Genomic DNA, 19,240 nt, shown 5'->3' with positions numbered 1-19,240 from the left:
GGGCTACTTGACTATAGGATAAGCTAGAATTCAGCGTGTTCCAACTGAAAGTGGTAGTTAAAAGAACTCTGTAACATGTACCCCGCGAGGAGGAGCTGGGGATGGCGTCAGTGTTGGTAACTGTCTAGTAATAGTGACGGACATTGTAGAACTTGGAAGGAGCTCTGAAAAGAAGGGAGATGAAAACACAGCTCAGAAGCCAGCCCCTAACTCCAACCTAGTTTAGGCTTCCATCCCATATACCTGGATTATGACCCCAGACTCCAAAAGAATTCTAGCAATCTCCCCCCACCCATTGCACCTCCAACACCTCCATTCCTCTCCTGCATCTGGAGCACCTGAACTCTTCGGGCTGCCACCCCGCGCTGATAATTGAACCTGGCACCCAACCCCCCATGTACTCATCTCCCACTACTCTGGGCTGTCTTTCCTCTAAACCCACCTTTCCAATACTCAGTGCCTCCTGACACTCTCTTAAGACCTGTCCTGAGGCCCATGGTAGTTTCGGCCTGTGCCTGACTTGGTCCCACCACAGAAGGTTTTAAGGTAATCTTGGTTCTGCTGCTGCTGAGCTGTGTGCCTACAAGAGAGGCAGCTGTTTCTGAACTTCCTTGTGGCTCAGCCATATACTGCTCTGTGGTGGTGACAGATGAGCCCCGAAGTCCTGGTTTCATCTTTTGCTATGACATTTTTCATTTTACACAATTTCTTCATCTATTAAAGGCATACTTCCTACCTCCTACGATACAGACTACATGAGAGAATACTGTAAAGTGCTTAGTACACGCACATAGTAGGCACTCAAAAGTGGTAGCTATTACCGATCTCTGGGTCCCTACTGACCGATTCCATGAGTCTAGTTCATGTTCCTCCTAAACGATCGTTAACCTTGTCGAGGTCTCACACAGAAAGCCTTTGTGAACCTCGGGTTGTGGAGACCCTGGGCTCAGAGGTCTGGGTTCAAACTTGTGCTGAGGAGGAACAGGAGGCACAGCCAGTCGTCCTTCCCCAAGACGCAGGGACACAGGCTGAACCAGGACTCACACTGGCTGCACAGCCTAAATGCCCTCCAGACACAGAGTAGAGAACAAGGAAATCCACCAGTGGGGAACATCAGGAGAATTCACTACGTCCCTGACAGGTCATCCGTCTCCAATTTCCGGCCATTCCCTAAGCCATCACCTTGTCCTCTTTCTAGGTCTACCAACCAACCCATTCCAGTTTTCCCAGGGACCATTTCTGAAAAAGCAAATCTGTCTTAAGCCAAGTTTTCCAGAGACCTAAAGGTGGCATTTGTGGCCTTCTGAGAAGTCTCCTCTATCTAGATTAGGGACCCCAAAGCTTTCAGGGACTTTCCATGTCTACAACAGAGCTTCCTCTTACCTGGCTTGGTCCAGGCTGAGCATCCTCGGCCATGGAAAACTCTGTCTGAGACAGACCGGGTGACGATGTGGAGTCTCCAGAAGTGCTGGTGACCAGTTCCCCTAAAGCATCCACTTGTCTTCTCAAGCTGTGTAACGTGCCCTCTGTCTGCCGCTTCCCCTTAATTAGCACTTCTGCTTGCTTGGACATACAGTGTCGAAGCTGGGCCTGAAAACGTTACAGTAAAATTTCGGGTTTTACACAGAAGAAATGTACTTAGTAGCTTCCTCATGCTTAACACGTGATGGGCAAATCTGATTATCATCAAGTAGGAATGGCTGCTGAAAATGCTCTTGTCCTAAAAAAAAGGAAATGTAGGAGGTGCTGGCGGCTACTCTGTGCTGTCATTAACCGGGCCTTCTGCTCAGCCTCCTCTCCACTGTGACAATGCTTTGCGTTTCTGCGTCCCTGGCCTCCCCACTGAATTACGACCCTGTCTCTCCCTTTCCTGCCCAGACTTAGCAGAAGACCGGTTTATACTTGGTATCTTCAGTGCCTCTCACAATATATTCATTCCTCAACCCCACGCTACTTTCCGGCTTGTCCCGTGCTGTTTCTTTGAAAGGATTCTCTCCAAGTCTACAGCAGTTCTGTCCACCAGAACTTTCCTGTGATGATGGGAATGCTCTATATGTGCTGTCCAGTACAGCAGCCGCCGGTCACTGTGGCTACTGAGTCACTAAAACTGTGGCAACTGACGAACTGAACTGTTCACCTGATGTAACTACAATTCATTTACATTTAAGTAGCCACACGGGGCTGGAGGCTACTAGACATCAAGGACCTCCACTCCCTCAACACGGCACAGGGCTCCCTCTCAGCTCACGCTGCGTATGGAGCCTTTCTCCAAACACGTTCTGCCCTCTCGTTCTATCTTCCTCTCATTTTCCAACTCCCCACCTACTCTTAACCCCCAAATCTTCAGGTGAATGCCGATCGCTAAATACTAGGCTCTTCGAAAGCTGCCTATGGAGAGATGGGCCCTGGCTGTCTCACAGGCCCCAAGACTCCACGTGTTCTGAGCCAAACAACTTCCTGTCTGACAGGAAGCCTACTTTTCCAGTATTCCCAGTCTTTCTCCCAACCACTGGCCTATGAGCCCCCTTTTGTTTATCACTGTATCTCTGTTTTCTGTCCCAAGTCCTTAGGTTCTGTCAGTTTTAGCTGAGGCAAAGCAGCATTACTCAGAACACTGGGCCTAACTCCAGAATTCATGGTTTGAACGCTAACCCCTGCCACTTACTGTGTGATGCCAACTTCTCTGAGCTTCTACCACGTAATCTAGAAAGCTGCTCATGCCATAACAGAGGGAATGACAGCAGTACGTGGAGGTAAGCAATTTCCCCCCGTCCTCAACATGCCAAGCATCTCATACTGTACTGTTTTAAAGGGCAACCTTGAGTCGATCTTCATGGTGACGCAGTCTCTCTCGGAGTGCTTCTCCACGCCAGTGTTCATCCTTTTTCAGAGGGAGAGGGAAACATCAGAGTCCCCAAACGTTGTTAGCCTTTCCGCCTCACGCCCTCCCCCAGTCCCACGTCTGTTTTTCCAGCTTATCTCGGGGGAGGTGGGAATAAATTATCTTCTAACGAAGTCCAGAGAGCAGCAGGATACACCCTTACCATTATGTGAGTCTGGGAAAAGTTCAGTTTTTCTTCAAAAGGTGATGGTCGCTCACTCATGGTGAATGGGAAGTTCTCTTTCAAGCTTTCCAACCCTCCTTCTAGGTTTTCATTCCTTTCCAAAATAGCCTCCAGATCTGCTGGTAGTTCTGGAAGAAACTGGTTGAGATTCTTCAGGCTCGTTCTGATTTCATCTTTCACCTCAGATTTAAGTGTTCGCATCGCGTCACTGATTTCCATCTGTCTTCTCTCCAGATCTTTTTGGTTTGTCATCTGAAGAGTGAGAGTCAAATACCAGTGGGTAAAGTTTGGGACCTACTTGGAATTGAACTGTTTAATGTGTCATGTACTTATGGAACTTTCCATGTAGGATTAGACTCTCCCAGTCTAAGTGTGAACTGCTCTCAGCCTGGTTACATTACAGGGTATCAGAGGTTTCTCCTGGGGTCATTTCTTCCTTCCTAGGGATTTGGGTCTTCTAGACTTGTTTCTGGCATAAAATCTAACATTTCAACACAGTTCTTCGGGACATGATAAAATTTCATGCTGAAGAACTGCCATTTTTCTTTTAAAAACATAAGATGCTTGCTGAACTTAAGGGGATTTTAAAAGTACATTTTGAACAAATGCTTTTTTCTTGTAGAGGTGCATTTCTAAATTTTAAGACTAGAAAAACAGATTTGATTTAAAGGACATTCTTATAATCAGCTTTCACAGTTTCCACAAAGAAATACTCCTATGAAAAGAGCTATTTAAGAAACAAAATCTGTCTGAGCCCAGCAGGCAGTGAGCATGCCTTTCGAGCCTTCTCTGCCCCGGGCGGCCAGTGGGGGCTCCTGGGCACGCACCTGTTTCTTGAGCTCCGTGTACTCATGCTGCATCTGGTTGAGCTCCTTCATCAGGCGCCTGGCCCGCTCGTGGTTGTCCTGGGCCACCTGTTCGATCGTTGCCATCTCCTTCTGCATGCAGCTGTTCTCCTGCTTTTGCTCCTAGTGCAGGAGGAGGGACATGACTGGGCTCTGGCACATGGGGCCATGCGCTGCCGGCTTACACACTCACTAGCTCTGAGCTCCATCCCCCACTGGGGCTCTGGCTGTAACATGGGGATAACACTACCGGCCTTCTTTAGCGGCTGTGGTGGCGCTGGAGTACGTATGTGGTCACAGTCTGTTAGCCCAAAGTCTGAATCCTAGCTCTGCAACATTACCTTTGATAATATGTTACTTTCCTTTCCCGAGCCTCCATTACTGGTCCGCAACAGGAACGACAATACGCAGCATCACAGAGCTACCAGGAGGATGAAAGCCTGGACACCTCCATGCTATCTTTACAATCATGCTGCCCATCACTAGTGGTAAGTGTCTCATCCTCTGGGCAACACACACCCATTCGCACAACAGGGCTATGTAATTTCTCCAGAGGGTGTTAGAAAAATCCATTCCCGTGACAGTCTCTACCACTGCCCATCTGCCTCCACCCACCATAGACTGTTGTGGACTTAAGAGTATCCTCTCCCCAAATTTTTATCCCAAATGTATTTTAGGGATAAAAGCATGGTAGACTGAGCTCCTTGGTTTTAGGATAACAATTAATTAAAGCTAATTTGACTAAAAAGGGCAGGATGAGAAAAATCTGAGCAGTGACTACAGCTGGGCAAACATGTTGAGGCTTCTTCCCCCCAGACCGCTGCAGCCCCTGCCAGTGGAGGTGTGAACAGAGGCTCCTCGCTGAGAGAGCTCTCTGCTTGGTGCTTACACCATCTGTGCGCGTGACCATCTCTCCGCCAGCCGGGCTCCTCTAGGGCTACAGCCCAGACTCAGGCAAAACCCACCATCAGCTTCAAGATCACACTGGGCATCAATACACCAAAAACAACAGCTGAGTTAGGGACCGGGCTGCCGGGTAACTTGTTTTCTCCACACTGAAGCAACGTTTTAGTTTAAAAATGTAAATGCGTTATTTCCTCATGAGCTGCCAGGGCAGTAGGTACTCACCAGAAGGTTCTTCTCCAGCTGGCTCCGCTGGATCTTTAGTGCTTCCTTCAGGCTGGCAACTTGCTTCTCGGCTTTCTTTCTTTCTGTCAAGAACTGGTTCCGTAAGAGGCTGAAGTCTGCCCTCATAGAGTCTGTCTCTTTCTGGAGAGCCTGCAGCTCACTTGACTTTTCCAATAACTGCTGTTCCCGTTCTGAAAGCTGTCGTTCTGAAATGAGCATTTTTAGTAGTTTAGCCAGAGGCCCTGGGCCGGCTGTGGGCAGGTTGCTTAACGACATGCCACTCACTTAGGCATCACTGGGTCTTCCAAGGCCCCCCCCGCCCCGCGCCCCGACCCACATCAGAGGCCCAGAAAAAGGCCCTAATGAAGGTGCCTCCTGACAAAACTGGGTCCTAGAGGGCCGGATTCCAAAGTGACAGACAGCTATTGTCTTCCCTTTGAGTGCCAGAGACCAGTGAGAATAAACAGCAATCCTGAGGGGCAGGAGACATGGAACAGATGGCTGAAATGCTTTTTATAAACCTGGATTTTAATAAAGGGAGGTGCACCCGTACTTTTCCTTCGCGTAAGGCAGCGCGCTAGAAAGAACATGGGATCTGGAGCGGCAGGAGCCCTATTTCATACAGGAAGTGCCTACTTCCTGGTGTTCAATGGGAATCCGGTATGCAAACTCACAGTACAGTGAGTACTCAATAAGTAACGCTTATAAAGAACAGTGACAGTTAAAATAGATTTTTCTAACCACACTCTCTGGAATAACACCCTGTCCAGATTTCACTTTCACATGTCTGGTGTGGTCAGACTCAGCACATCTGGTAAGTTTCATTTTCACAAGGAAATGGCTGGTCTGGATGTATCAAAAGTTGGAGGGGGGAGGGGTAATAACCGTTTCACCAAGTTCACCTGAGGGAGAACAACATTTTCTGAGCATTATTAAACCCTGAAGCCTAAGAAAGGAAAAAAAGAAATCATTTACTGATGTGGGAACAATCATTTATCCTGGATTTCCATGTCAATGTCATTGATAATGGCTCAAGAGAGAGCAAACAGACCCAAAAGCAAATACCTGTATTTTGGCACCATTCACTATGTCAAATTTGGACACAAGTAGAATTGTTAATATTATTTTTTGATTGGGTGAGATGAAATGGATCGTTTCCAAAGCTCAAAATACTGTACTTCACAGAAAGCCTTTAGAGTGCCTTCTGGAACTTCTTTGCCTTAACGTCCCTCTTCCTGAGGCAGCATTCTCGAAGAAGGCAATATGGTCAAGTAAAAAGACCTCACAGTCTCAGGATCAAATCCCTTCTCTATAAAGACAAATGCCCTGTGTCTCTGAGCCTGTTGTCATCTCTCCCAGGGCTAGCAGGTTCCAGCGGGGCATCCCCTCCCCGCCGTGCCTCTAGACCCCCTTCTGGGTGGTGGCCGGGCTCTGGAGACACCTGGCAAGACAGCCCCCGCCCCCCCCCCCCCCCCGCAGCGCCACGTTCGGGAGCACGTACTGGTCTGGGAGAGCGTTTTCTCCAGGGTGTCACTCCGCCTCTCCTCTTCCTGCAAGGCCCTGATGCGCTCCTGCGCCGCCAGCAGCTTGCCGAGCACCTGGTCCAGCCTGCCTTTCTGCTCGCCCACCTCCCCTGCCAGCTGCTCCTGCTGCTCCATCAGAGCCGCTCTCCTGGCTTCTAACGTCTTCTCTTCACGTTCTCGCTCCTTCTGGAGTCTCTGAAACACCTTGAGAGAGAAGAACTACAGTCATCACATAACAAATACAGTGTGTCCTGGATGAGGGAACCTTCGCGGACACTAGCCGGGTTCCGGTTCCAGAGGAAGTAGGAAACAGCCCGCGGTGCGAGACAGTGAGTTCCCCTCACAGAGGTCATCGTGCTGGGCCTGGGAAGCTATGTGACCAGCACGTGAGGAGGGACTCGCGCAGCCAGCAGCACGGGGCCAGCAAGGTTCTTTACAGGACCCGCGTTCTGTGGTCTTACTGGTCCGTAAACATCAACACCGACAGAGTCAAAGCGTTGCTGTAAAATCCTCCCGGTTACACAGGGCGGTTATGGGGGACCCCTCCAAGCAGCTTCTGGCTGGGAAAAGCTCACCCGAGTGACAAGTGTTTCCTTTTCTGTAAAATCATAAATGTGTAGTACCATTTCTTGTTGGGCCAGCTTAGTCTTGTTTCCTTCAATCTCATTCTGAAGCGCTTGAAGCTGTTGCTGCTTTGTCTCCCCTTCTTTCCGGCAGTCTTCAAGCCTCTGCATCCATTCACCGATGTCCTTCTCGAGCCTGGTCTGTTCACTAAGCAGCACGTCCTTATGCTTGGTGGTGTGAAGCACGTCCTTTATGTGAAAGAACACATGGAAACTACTAACAAAGCCATCTGCTCTGGGGCTGGGGAGTGCCCTTCCTGAGATCCAGCAAGTCTGACAAAATAAACATGCAAGTCCCGCATCCTTTATTATCTCAACAAACTTACTGAAGGCACCCAGAACGCAATTTAATCATCAGCCTTCCTCTTTTATAAGTGTCTAAGAAGATGACAGAAGATGTCACAAACTAAGAGACCCGGTTCTTCTAAACTTTAGTTGCTCCATCACTGAGGTGGGAATAAACAAGATTGCTAAGAAGATTAAGGAGAGCTGTGAATAAGGCTTAATTCTCATTGAAAATGAACCTAAAGTCATGGTTTTGTTTCTCTTTGAAATATTTATGTAGGTTGAAAAACTCAGAAAATAATAAATTCTTCTTTCTCCAAGGAATCCAAATTAAACCTTTTTGAAAAAGTTACTCTATTTCTAACAACACAAAAAATATTCATTAGAGCCCGTGTAAGAATTATTTAAGGATGGAATACTTTAAGTTTTATACATCTTAGAAACACAGATTCCTAAAGACCTTTTGGAAGAATTCAGATGTCTAATCCAACCCCTAGTTTACATAGTGGAAACTGAGGCCCAGAACTTGCTTGAGGTTCTTTGAAACTCAAATTACAGCCCTCTTCTCATTGGACAACACTCAATTGTCTTTAAGAAGACTATCCGAAGTATAAGGGTCAAGAATCAGCTTTACTGAACATCTGACAAGATGGAGGCCCAGTTGCTCTGAAATTGGCAGTTACTCTGCCGCTCAGCGAGTGACCAAATCTGAGCCCAGCCTGTGGGGGCCTTGTCTGTGCCATGGATAAGAGATGGTCCATCCGGTGCCTGAAGCCCCCAGAGAGGCTGGCTGAGGGTTTAGGCTCTGATCTAGCCACCACCTGACTTAATATCTTCGAGTAAAACTTTGACTCAAGAGTTCTAGGGCTAACATAAATGAGAAAATCACTGCTCTGCACCAAAAGTTTTGTGTCTGTATGTTTATGTCTTATAAATGGCCCTATGGGACCTGCTGGTATGAAAAGGAACCAACCTACTTGATTTGTTTTTTATTTTAACCAATTGTCTGCATGCCTTCAGGATACTACCAGGAGATTACATTAGTTAAACTTACCTGTTTCGCTAGGTTCAAATGGTCTTGGACATCAGCTAGTTCCTTCTGTAGGGACTTTATTGCTTCTCGTTTTTCTACAGAAATAACATTTACATAACATAAATACACTTGTATGCATTTTCCAAATTCCCATCAGCCCCCCAAAAAAGTAGAGTGGAAGTGAATATGAACTTATTTCTGTTAAATGTATGGCTATGCATTTACTTATTAAAAGCTCAAAAGAGTGAGTTAACACGCACAACCTATGTCTGGGCTTGGTGCTCAGGTTTTTAGATTTACATGTTCAAAACCTCACAATAAAAAAAAAATGTATAGATAATACCTAGTGTTGACAACATGCATGGTTTAAAAATGAATACCTTCTACATTGCTGGGAGAAATGTAAATTTGGTACAACCTTAAAGGGAGACAACTTGGGAATAGATTTTATATGTGTGCTCGCTTTGTCACTTAGTAGCTGTATGACCTTGAGGAAGTTACTTCTCACTTGAGTAAGTCACAAGGAAACTAAGCTTAAGCTTCCTCATCTGTAAATGGGTGAAACAGTTTCTATCATAAAAATGTTACAAGGGGGCGCCTGGGTGGCTCAGTTGGTTAAGCGACTGCCTTCGGCTCAGGTCATGATCCTGGAGTCCCTGGATCGAGTCCCGCATCGGGCTCCCTGCTTGGCGGGGAGTCTGCTTCTCCCTCTGCCTGTCACTCCCCCTGCTTGTGCTCTCTCTCTCTGACAAATAAATAAAATCTTTAAAAAAAAAAAAAAATAAAAAAAAAAAAAAAATAAAAATGTTACAAGGGTTAAATGAAGAAATGCATATAAAATAGTTGCATCATGTCTGAGACACAGTAAGGGCTCGACAAGTACAAGTACATTGTTAGCTGGAATTATTTAGTAACTTCTAATCATGGATGCTTACAAAGTTTTGGTACTAAAGGTGTTATCTGCATCTTTGTTTTTTGTTTTAAAACTACACACACACACACACACACACACACACACCCCAAGGAAAAATCTGGAAGGATATTCACCACACTGTTAATAGGAATTACCTCTGAGGGGTGAGGTCAATAGTAATTTTTATTTCATCTTTTTGCTTGTCTTTAAATTGTTCTTTAAGGAACATGAACTAATTTTTTTTAAACAGCATTACTGAGATATAATTCACATACCAAGCATTTTACCCATTTTAAAATATGCAATTCACTGGCTTTAAGTATATTCCCAGAGTCATGCAAACATCACCACAATCTAATTTTAGAACATTTCTGTCACTTCTAAAATAAATCCCATGCCCATTAGCATGAATTATTTCTATAATAAGAAAAGCAAACAGGGCGCCTGGGTGGCTCAGTCGTTAAGCGTCTGCCTTCGGCTCAGGTCATGATCCCAGGGTCCTGGGATCGGGTCCCACATCGGGCTCCCTGCTCAGCGGGGAGCCTGCTTCTCCCTCTCCCACTCCCCCTGCTTGTGTTCCTGCTCTCGCTGTCTCTCTCTCTGTCAAATAAATAAATAAAAAAAATAAAAATAAAAAAAAAAAAAAAAAAAAAAAAAAAAAGCAAACAATTAAAAGAAGAACCCGGGAGGCAAGACCAAGGGGCAAAGATGGTTTACATCCCAAATGGACAAGCGCTGGACAGCCAGGGTCAGTCCCCATGGAGATGACCTTTGGTAAGAGATTCCTTCTGAGGAATAGCTGAGTTCTGGTTTTGTTTTTCAAGACTCTGCTGCAGCAAGATGTGAAAAGAGAAGAGGTTTTGGAAACTCCTCTGATTCCAGATATGCTGATGCTGATGAAAGAGAGTCACCAGGAAACCCTCCCAGAAGAACGGCCCTCGTCCTCCCCTGATGGCTGGGGGATGCACAAGGTAAATGTACAGGCACATCCATGGCCGCGGGCTGACCATGCTGGACTGAATGTGTACGCCTCAACCGGGACGGCTCTGTGTCCTCACAGACGAGCGAGGGCGTGCTGGGAATTCCCTCCCCAGGGAGCCGGCATGACTGCCCTGCAGCTCTGTAAGTACACAGGTGTGTCTCCCTATCTTTTCTGTATACTTTACCGAAGTAGTAATATAGTTTTAATAAGGAAATATTTTTAGGTCACAAAACCTGACTTCTCATCTTTGTATAATTAAACTCCAAATTTAAGGAAGAGAAAAGGTTGTATATTCAGTAAAAAGGAAAGGAAAGAAAAGGAAAGAAAAACCTACCCGAAGGAAGGCGCACCCTCCCAAGGGGCAGCCTCGTACCTTGTAGCTGCTGCTGAGCTGCTCTCAGGTCTTCCTGCAGTGAGAGCTTCTCTCTGTTGAGTCGGTCTAGCTCCTGCTGCAGCTTTCTGACATCCGATTCCAACTTTTCCAAGTTTGCCTGCTCCATTTTGCTATTTTCTTCTGCCGCTGCTAAAACCCTACCGCGCGAGCAGAGTAAGTCAGACTATCGAACATAAAACGTCCAAGCACGCACAAGACACAGACGAGGAACAGTGTTCTGCTTTCACCAGACGGTTATGGACTATGAATGATTATAAACCTTAACAAAACTTACGGCTCTTCAACTCATTTTCAAAAGACATCTTATTTTCAGCTTTCCAAACAGGAGATTTTTTGAAAAATGACTCACTAAACTGAAGTTTTATAAAAATCAGGGATAAAAACATGGACAGCACTCAGAATTCCCCAAATTTGGCAATTAAAATAGATGGCTAGCTTCTGATAAGTGAGAAAGCAGGAAACACAACTGTGTAATAGGATTTGTCCAAAAAACAGACATGCACGAGCCTGCTTTCTTTTACATGACCAGAGTCCCATAGTATGGGCTGGTTTCTGTCTGGCTTCTCTCACTGAGCATAGTCGCTCTGAGATTCATCCATGTTGTTGTGTGTATCAATACTGCATTCCCTTCTTACTGACGAATAGTATTCCATGGTATGGATATACTATCATTTGTCTATCCATTCACCAGCTGATGGACATTTAGGTCGTTTCCAGGTTTTGGCTGTTTCAAATAAAGCTGCTATGAACATTAAAGTACATCATTCTTTGTATGAACATATGCTTTCACTTCTCATGAATAAATATCTCGGAGTGGAATGGCTAGCTCTTCTGGTCAATGTATGTAAGAGTTTTTAAATAACTGCCAAATTGTTCTCCAAAGTGGTCTAACATTTTACACTCCCACCAATTGTGTATGAAAGTACCATGCCAACATTTGGTATCGTCAGACTTCAATTTTAGCCCTTCTAATAGGTATGTAGTGTTATCTCATCGTGGTTTTAATTTGCATTTTCCTAATGGTTAATGATGAGGAGCATCTTTTTATGTATTTATTTGCCATCCATTCATCTTCTTAAGTGAAATGTCTGCTCAAATCTTTTGCCCATTTGAAAAACTGGGTTGTTCGTTTTTTTTCATTATTGAGTCATGAGAGTTCTTTGTATATATATGCTCTGGGCACAAGCCCTTTATTGAAAATACATGGTTGCAAAGATTCTTCTCCCAGTCTGCGACATGTCTTTTCATTATCTTAACAGTGTCTCTTGAGGAGAAGTTTTGAATTTTGATGAAGTTCAATTTTACCAATTTATTCTTTTATGGACCATGCTTTGGGTATCATATCTAGGAAATTCTGCCTAACCCAAGGTCACAAAGGTTTTTTTCCTATGTTTTCTCCTAGAAGTTTTATATTTAGGTTTCACATTTTTGTTTATGGTCCATTTTGAGGTAATTTTTATTAATAGTGTGGGTGTGGGCTGAAGTTCACTTTTGGGGTTTCGGATATGCAATAGTTTCAGCAATATTTTTTGAAAAGACCGTCTTTTCTCTACTGAAAAAGATACCTTTGCATCTTTGTCAAAATCAGTTGTCCACACATTTGTGCATTTACTCTTGGACTTTCTATTCTGTTCCATTGATTGATTTTTCTATCTTTATACCAGTACCACAGTGTTTTGATTACCATAGCTGTACACTGAGTTTTGAAATCAGGTAGTGTTAGCCCTAAACTTTTGTTCTTTTTCAGGGTTGTTCTGGTGTCATAGCTAAAAAGTTTTAGATTCTATTCTATGTCCATCCTTTGCATTTCCACATGAATTTCAGAACCTGATTGTCAATTTCTATTTGGAAAGCCTGTTGGGATTTTGATTGGGATTGTTCTGAATCTACAGATCAATTTAAGGAGAACTGAATCTTAACAATATTGCCTTTCTACCCACAAACAGGTATCTCTCCACTTAGCTATATCTTCTAGCATTTGTTATTTTACCTAAAAAAATCCACAACAGGTTATTTTAACAAGTGCTTTGGAAAAAGAAAAGCCTAAAAGGAAATGCACCCAGAAATGCTACTGGTGAGCTGTACTGTGATACTGAGTTCATGGAGTATTTTTTTTCTCTTTATTTTCCACTCCTTTTCCACTGTGTATATTATTATGCTCTAGTGTTCAGGAAGGGATCTTGTAAGCTTATTGGTTTTTGCTCTCACCGTTTGGTCTGTGCCAACTTCTTTTCCCAGCTGTCCTGTTTTTCTTCAAGATCTTTCTTTTCTTTGCACAAAGACTCAATAGATGACTGTAACGCTCGGGTCTCGGCAGTCATCCGCTCTACTTCCCGTTTGTCCCTCTCGAGGAGCTGCTTCTGCCACTCTATCTCCCCTCTCTGTCGCAGGGCTGTCTGCTGCAGGCTCTCTAACTCCAGTCTCTCCTAAATCAGATAAAAGGGGACTCACACATGCCCAAAGAGAAAGACTGCAGTTGGCTAAGGGTAAAACGGCTTCGTTCATTACCTCCAGCACTTCAACCTGAGTCTTCTCTAATTCAGACACCTTTTGATCATGCTGTAACTTCAAACCTTGCAGCTCATTGTTTTCAAGTTGCAACATGTCCAGAATATTCTTTAGTTCTAAGAGAAACAGAGCACGATCCATGCTATTAAATGTAGTTGAAAACATTTACAAAATGAAACAGAAAATAATGCTGTTGATACAAGAAACAATAGGTCATCAAAACATATCTATTGTGCTGAATTAATGGAGCTAATTCTATTTTTAAGAAGATTTTATTTATCTGAGAGAGCGAGAGAAACGTACACACAAACGGGGGTAGGAGAAGAGGGAGAAGCAGACTCCCCACTGAGCAGGGAGTCCAAAGCAGGGCTCGATCCCAGGACCCTGAGACTATGACCTGAGCCAAAGCCAGAGGCTTAACCAACTGAGCCACCCAGGTACCCTGGAGCTAATTGTATTTTAATGAAAAAAAAAAAAAAAAAAATCCTTTAAAATATTGCTAAACATTAACTTGTTAAATTTTAATTTGTTAAAAATATTTTAACAAAAACATTAACAAAGATCTAGTTTTAAGAGCAATTACTCCATCTAAATGGATTTTAATCAAAATAAATAGGAAAGATGTTAAAATCTGAGATTCAGATAACAATTTTTTATCTTTTAAAATATAGATTTTCAAGTATTAACTCTCTTTTCTGATTATACAAATATTTACTCACTATAGGAAATTTCAAGAAAAAAATGAAAACCCATTATTATCCTACCACCCAAAGATGATCACTACAGCAATAGCATTTTGATGTATTTCCTTCCAGGAGCATGCGGACGTGCATGTGCGCACACACACGCACAGATTTTCAAAATAAATTGGGACTATGCTCTATATTCAGTTTTGTATCTATTTTTTCAGTCTCCCCATCAGCATTATTTGCATGCCATTAAATGTTTAAAATGTGGCTTTTAAATTGGCCAAGTTTCCAAATTCTATTATAAATTTTGCTGCAAGTAACCCAACTCAGCCAGCTTAATTTGTGAAACAAGCAAATAAAGACTTACTTACTAAATAAATACAATATTGCTAAAATGTATATGAATACTTCCTTTCTCTCAGTAACTAGAAATGGGCTAAATGGTTCAATAGGTGTGAATTTTCAGACTTGAAACACTGGGGGATTGGTCCAATTTATTTTTCTATCAAATAGCCTGTTAAGTGTTCTTCCTTTTCCACATCCTGGTCAGCAATTATTATGACTATTATGCTCTTAAATAAACTTTATCAATTTGAATGGCAGAAAATACTAAAATACTTTTATTATAAAATACTTTTATAATACTGTTTTTCTTTGCTCATCTATAACAAACTTGAACTTTAAAAGAAGTTTATTCTACCGTTTGTATTTTTTCTGTGATCTGGAATAGAGAGATTTCCAAACTCCGACTTTATATGATTGCTTTCCTTTAAACTTACCAGTTTTATGTTTAGACATTTGTCCTAAAACTACCTGAAGATTTTCTTCCTCTTTTTCAATTTCCTGCTTTACGAGTGCGAGTTGAGCTTTTTTTTCACTAATCTGGACATTCAGTTCTCCTTTCTGAAAACTGAGTTCTTCCAGAAGAGATTTTACTTCCTGTGCACCCCCCCACAAAAACAAAAGAAAAAAAAAGTCAACTCTGCTTTACAAAATTATGAATAGAAATTACACTGAAATCACTTTTGTTATTAACTATCTCATTTCACAAAAATTCTAATCTGGAAACGAGTTCAATTTTGCCTTTTATGTCAAGAACAGCAATTTATTTTATTTTATACTAATATATTTCTGTATAATAGAAGTAAGAAAGTCACACATTACCTTCATTTAAAATGCATAAGCAGTATTTACTCTATGCAAGGCAATTCGTCATAGAAAGAAAAGGCTGACTCTGATACATCTCCTGCCCTCAAGAGGCTGAGCACCTTGGGGGAAATTAGGCAAGGAGCATAAACATGATCATGAAAGGCTATGATGCCCTAGGAAATGTGCAGAGTGCCTCCAAACTCAGGGAAGAGAGAAACTCCTTCCAACATAAAGGAAAAGTCAGGGAAGTCTTAAAGAGGCATCAAGCTGAACCATGAAAAATGGGTAGGATCTGGACATTGCCAAAAAGGAAATTCCTGGAGAAGAAATAGTATGAGAAAAGGCACAGAGGCAGAGAACTTCTATGGGAGAGCTACCCACGCAGCCACAGCCTGGATACGTAACACCACATCAAGCTGATGTTACAGAGGGGTCAAGATTCAGGAATTTATATTTGCATTTGGAGGGGAAACCAATGAAAATATCTCAAAATAAATCAACATCATTCTAGGACTTTTAAGAAAACCTAGTGAAAAACACACCCGAATGTGATTGCACTTCTCAATTACTTCGGTTTCTCCCAGTCTCAGCGCTTCCTGGAGATCAGCTTTGGCCTGGACCATGCTTTCCTGGAGGAGATGCAGTTCCTCCTTTTTACGCCCTAACTGCCTGTCCAAGACGGCCATCTCCTGCTGCTGACCCGACACCTGCATTAAAGAAAAGGGAAGAATGCAAAGCTTGCCAAAGGCCATGCAACTTTCAGTGCTTGCTGTGATGGAGAATACCCAGTCCAGCTAACGGTAGTGGGGCAATTAGGAACTAGCCTAAGTGTAATTATCCCAGCTGCATGAGTCAGGAGGACCAGGCCGGGGGTGCAGGCATAAATGCCTGATAAAGATCCTGAGCTCACCTACATAAAAGCACTCAAAGCATAGCAAAAACAACAGTATGATAATAATGATTATGCCTCAGGTTATGGTTTTCAAAATACTTACATATCTATATCTTACTCCATTTAACAACTACCTTGGCAATGGAAGTCAGGCAGGGATTTAAAAAATTGATTCATTTTGTAAATTTAAAAATTACTAACAATTTTAAGGATGGTGCACACTTGTTTATAAAAAAAAACCAGAAAATGCAGACATGTAAAAGGAAGAAAACAGAAGATATTCATAATGTCCCCTTATCAGATGACTGCTTTTGTACTATAAGTGATCTCAGGGTGCATCCTGTTTTAAGACTTGCTTCTTTCACTCAATAACATATTCTATTGAGTCAGGATTCAAATTTGGGTTGGACTCTACTCTTTTTCTTTTTTTTTTTAAGATTTTTATTTATTTGACAGAGAGAGACACAGCGAGAAAGGGAACACAAGCAGGGGGAGTGGGAGAGGGAGAAGCAGGCTTCCCGCAGACCTGGGAGCTCGATGCGGGGCTCGATCCCAGTACCCCGGGATCATGACCTGAGCCAAAGGCAGACGCTTAACGACTGAGCCACCCAGGTGTCCCTGGACTCTACTTTTAATCACCAGGAGATATAGCCACATTTATGCTTTATATCTTCTTTTGTATTTTCCAGTCTTTTCTACACTTGAACATGCATTACTTTTTGTAATCATACATCATGATTATAAATGATGTAGGTTTCAAAGCAGCACGCGCTGGTTTTTCAAGGCATTTGTTGCCCTACCTGCCTTTTCAGCTTTTCCAGCTCGGCTTTCTTGGCCTGCAGGAGGTTCTCGGACTCTTTGAGGACCTGCAGGTGGTGATCCTCACTGTGCTGTGCGGTCTCGATGTCCTTCTGCAGCTGCTGCAGCCTGCAAAGAGCAGCAGAACTAGAGCAGGGCCGAAGCGAGGCTGGACCCCGAGCGCCGTCTCCCAGCTCGAGCCCCTGACGCCCGACAGGCTGCACTTACTCTCCCGTCAGGACCTCCTTCTTCTTGTTTAGACACTGGAAGTCTGAGTCTTTTGCTGCCACAACTTCGTTTATTTCTTTCAAGATTTCCTCTTGCTCCATTTTGTGCTGCTCCAAATCCTGTGTGTCAGCCTGGAGCAACCTAAAACACATCGCTTTGTTCTCCAAGGCCCCTTAGACCTGCATTATTTACCGTAAGGCGTTTGTTATCCTGTCAGAACCAAACTCCTCCCTCATCTTACTGAGGAGCTGAGGGACTCCACCTACCTGAGCTGCTGGTCGGCTTTGACAAGGTTAACAGCAGTTTCCTGGGCTCTCTTTTCTAACTCCTCAGCATCTTTCTCGGTTTGCAATAAATTTCTCTTGGCATTAGCGAACTTCTCGATGGCATTTTTTGTCTAAAAAAGACACTGTCATTAAAAGCAATCCAGTTACCATACTCCCTCACAGCTACTGTGGTGTAAATTGGTACAACTCTTTCGGAAAACACCAAGGCAAGACAAAAAGACTGGTAAAGATGTTCACTCACTTTGACTCTCTACTTCTCAGAAAAGAATTCAGGAGTAAAAAACTATTGCACAAAAATGCTCATTGTGGATTGATATACGACTTGACAAATAATAGATTCAGTAAGTGATAACACATCAACACAATGGAATACTGTGTAGCCTTTAAAATGACAACATAGCAACATGGAAGAATGTTGTTGATATTATGTTGGCTGAAAAACATAAATTTATTTATTTTAAAATCTTATTTATTTATTTGACAGAGAGAGACATAGCAAGAGAAGGAACACAAGCAGGGGGAGTGGGAGAGGGAGAAGCAGGCTTCCCGCTGAGCAGGGAGCCTGATGCGGGGCTTGATCCTAGGACTCCAGGATCATGACCTGAGCCAAAGGCAGACGCTTAACAACTGAGCCACCCAGGTGCCCCCGAAAAAAATAAATTTAAAATGGTACAAGTACTCTAAGAGCAACTATGTAAAACTGTATCTGTGCCCACAAAGACAGAAAGGCTACCCAAAAAAGAAACAATCCCTTGAGGGTAGTGAGTCTGTGAATCTTTTTACTCAAAAATAATCTGTATAGGGACACCTGGGTGGCTCAGTTGGTTGAGCGTCTGCCTTCGGCTCAGGTCATGATCCAGGGTCCTGGGATCAGGCCCCTCATCAGGCTCTTTGCTCAGCGGGGAGTCTGCTTCTCCCTCTGCCTGCCGCTCTCCCCATGCTTGTGCTCTCTCTCTCTCTGACAAATAAATAAAATCTTAAAAAAAAAAATAACCTGTATATTATGCTTTTTAAATTAAAAATATCTCCCCAATTAAGTGACAACAAACTGATTTTACCAATATTCCCTCCTCGTAGAGATTATTGCTGTACTGTATTATCATGCTAAATAAAACCTTACTGATTGAAAGATGATTTAATTATGGCTTAGAAACACAAATACTAAATATTTTTGTTGAAGTATTTAAAAATTTTCCTATACAAGATTTGGCAAAAACAGATTTTTTTTTTTTAATCAACTTGGTTTCCTTTTTCTGTCTAAAATAAGAGGCTTAAAACAATGTCATCAAAGGTCCAAAAATAGTGTTTGGTTTGCACTTGGTTGAGCAGTGACTCACCTTCAGGCAAAAAGCTCCCATTCTGCAGTTGCACTAAACTCACAGGCGTATGTTAAACTAGTCTACTAAATACCCCGTGTGGATGCAAAAGGGTTGTTGGCAAGCTCCCAAACAGCTAGATATATATTTTTTTAAATTTAAAACCAATTAACATAGAGTGTATTATTAGTTTCAGAGGTAGAATTCAGGGATTCATTAGTCGCATACAACACCCAGTGCTCATGACATCCCGTGCCCTCCTTAATGCCGTCACCCAGTTACCCCATCCCCCACACCCTCCCCTCCAGCAACCCTCAGTTTGTTTCCTATGATTAAGAGTCTCATGGTTTGTCTCCCTCTCTGATTTCATCTTATTTTATTTTTCCCTCCCTTCGCCTATGTTCATCTGTTTTGGTTCTTAAATTCCACATATGAGTGAAATCATATCGTATTTGTCTTTCTCTGACTGGCTTATTTTGCTTAGCCTAATATCCTCTAGTTCCATCCACATTGTTGCAAACGATTAAGATTTCATTTTTTTGATGGCTGAGTAATATTCCATTGAATATCGACAGCACATCT

At 43.1% G+C, this 19,240-nt stretch overlaps 1 protein-coding gene across 4 annotated transcripts in view; it reads right to left on the bottom strand.

The window, feature by feature from the left end:
* CNTRL (centriolin) overlaps nucleotides 1-19,240 on the bottom strand; it is an 85,023-nt gene that overhangs the window by 4,079 nt on the left and 61,704 nt on the right. For 2 of the 4 annotated variants that reach the window (XM_032418144.1, XM_032418146.1), the window contains 17 exons: nucleotides 17,322-17,452; nucleotides 17,056-17,196; nucleotides 16,830-16,956; nucleotides 15,680-15,844; nucleotides 14,768-14,927; nucleotides 13,300-13,415; nucleotides 13,000-13,217; nucleotides 10,771-10,928; nucleotides 8,524-8,597; nucleotides 7,185-7,373; nucleotides 6,540-6,765; nucleotides 5,039-5,244; nucleotides 3,893-4,033; nucleotides 3,045-3,317; nucleotides 2,819-2,881; nucleotides 1,384-1,590; nucleotides 82-164 (listed from right to left, as the gene is read on the bottom strand). In XM_032418144.1, the coding sequence (XP_032274035.1) occupies nucleotides 108-164; nucleotides 1,384-1,590; nucleotides 2,819-2,881; nucleotides 3,045-3,317; nucleotides 3,893-4,033; nucleotides 5,039-5,244; nucleotides 6,540-6,765; nucleotides 7,185-7,373; nucleotides 8,524-8,597; nucleotides 10,771-10,928; nucleotides 13,000-13,217; nucleotides 13,300-13,415; nucleotides 14,768-14,927; nucleotides 15,680-15,844; nucleotides 16,830-16,956; nucleotides 17,056-17,196; nucleotides 17,322-17,452 (2,652 nt within the window). In that variant the 3' untranslated portion in view covers nucleotides 82-107. Of the gene's footprint in view, nucleotides 1-81; nucleotides 165-1,383; nucleotides 1,591-2,818; nucleotides 2,882-3,044; nucleotides 3,318-3,892; nucleotides 4,034-5,038; nucleotides 5,245-6,539; nucleotides 6,766-7,184; nucleotides 7,374-8,523; nucleotides 8,598-10,770; nucleotides 10,929-12,999; nucleotides 13,218-13,299; nucleotides 13,416-13,993; nucleotides 14,928-15,679; nucleotides 15,845-16,829; nucleotides 16,957-17,055; nucleotides 17,197-17,321; nucleotides 17,453-19,240 lie in introns of those variants that run through there. The other 2 variants (XM_032418145.1, XM_032418147.1) reach the window with 2 other exon arrangements.

This window comes from Phoca vitulina, unplaced genomic scaffold (assembly GCF_004348235.1).
Source record: "Phoca vitulina isolate PV1807 unplaced genomic scaffold, GSC_HSeal_1.0 scaffold21, whole genome shotgun sequence".
NCBI lineage: Eukaryota > Metazoa > Chordata > Mammalia > Carnivora > Phocidae > Phoca > Phoca vitulina.
This window is presented reverse-complemented; position numbering and strand designations above follow the sequence as displayed.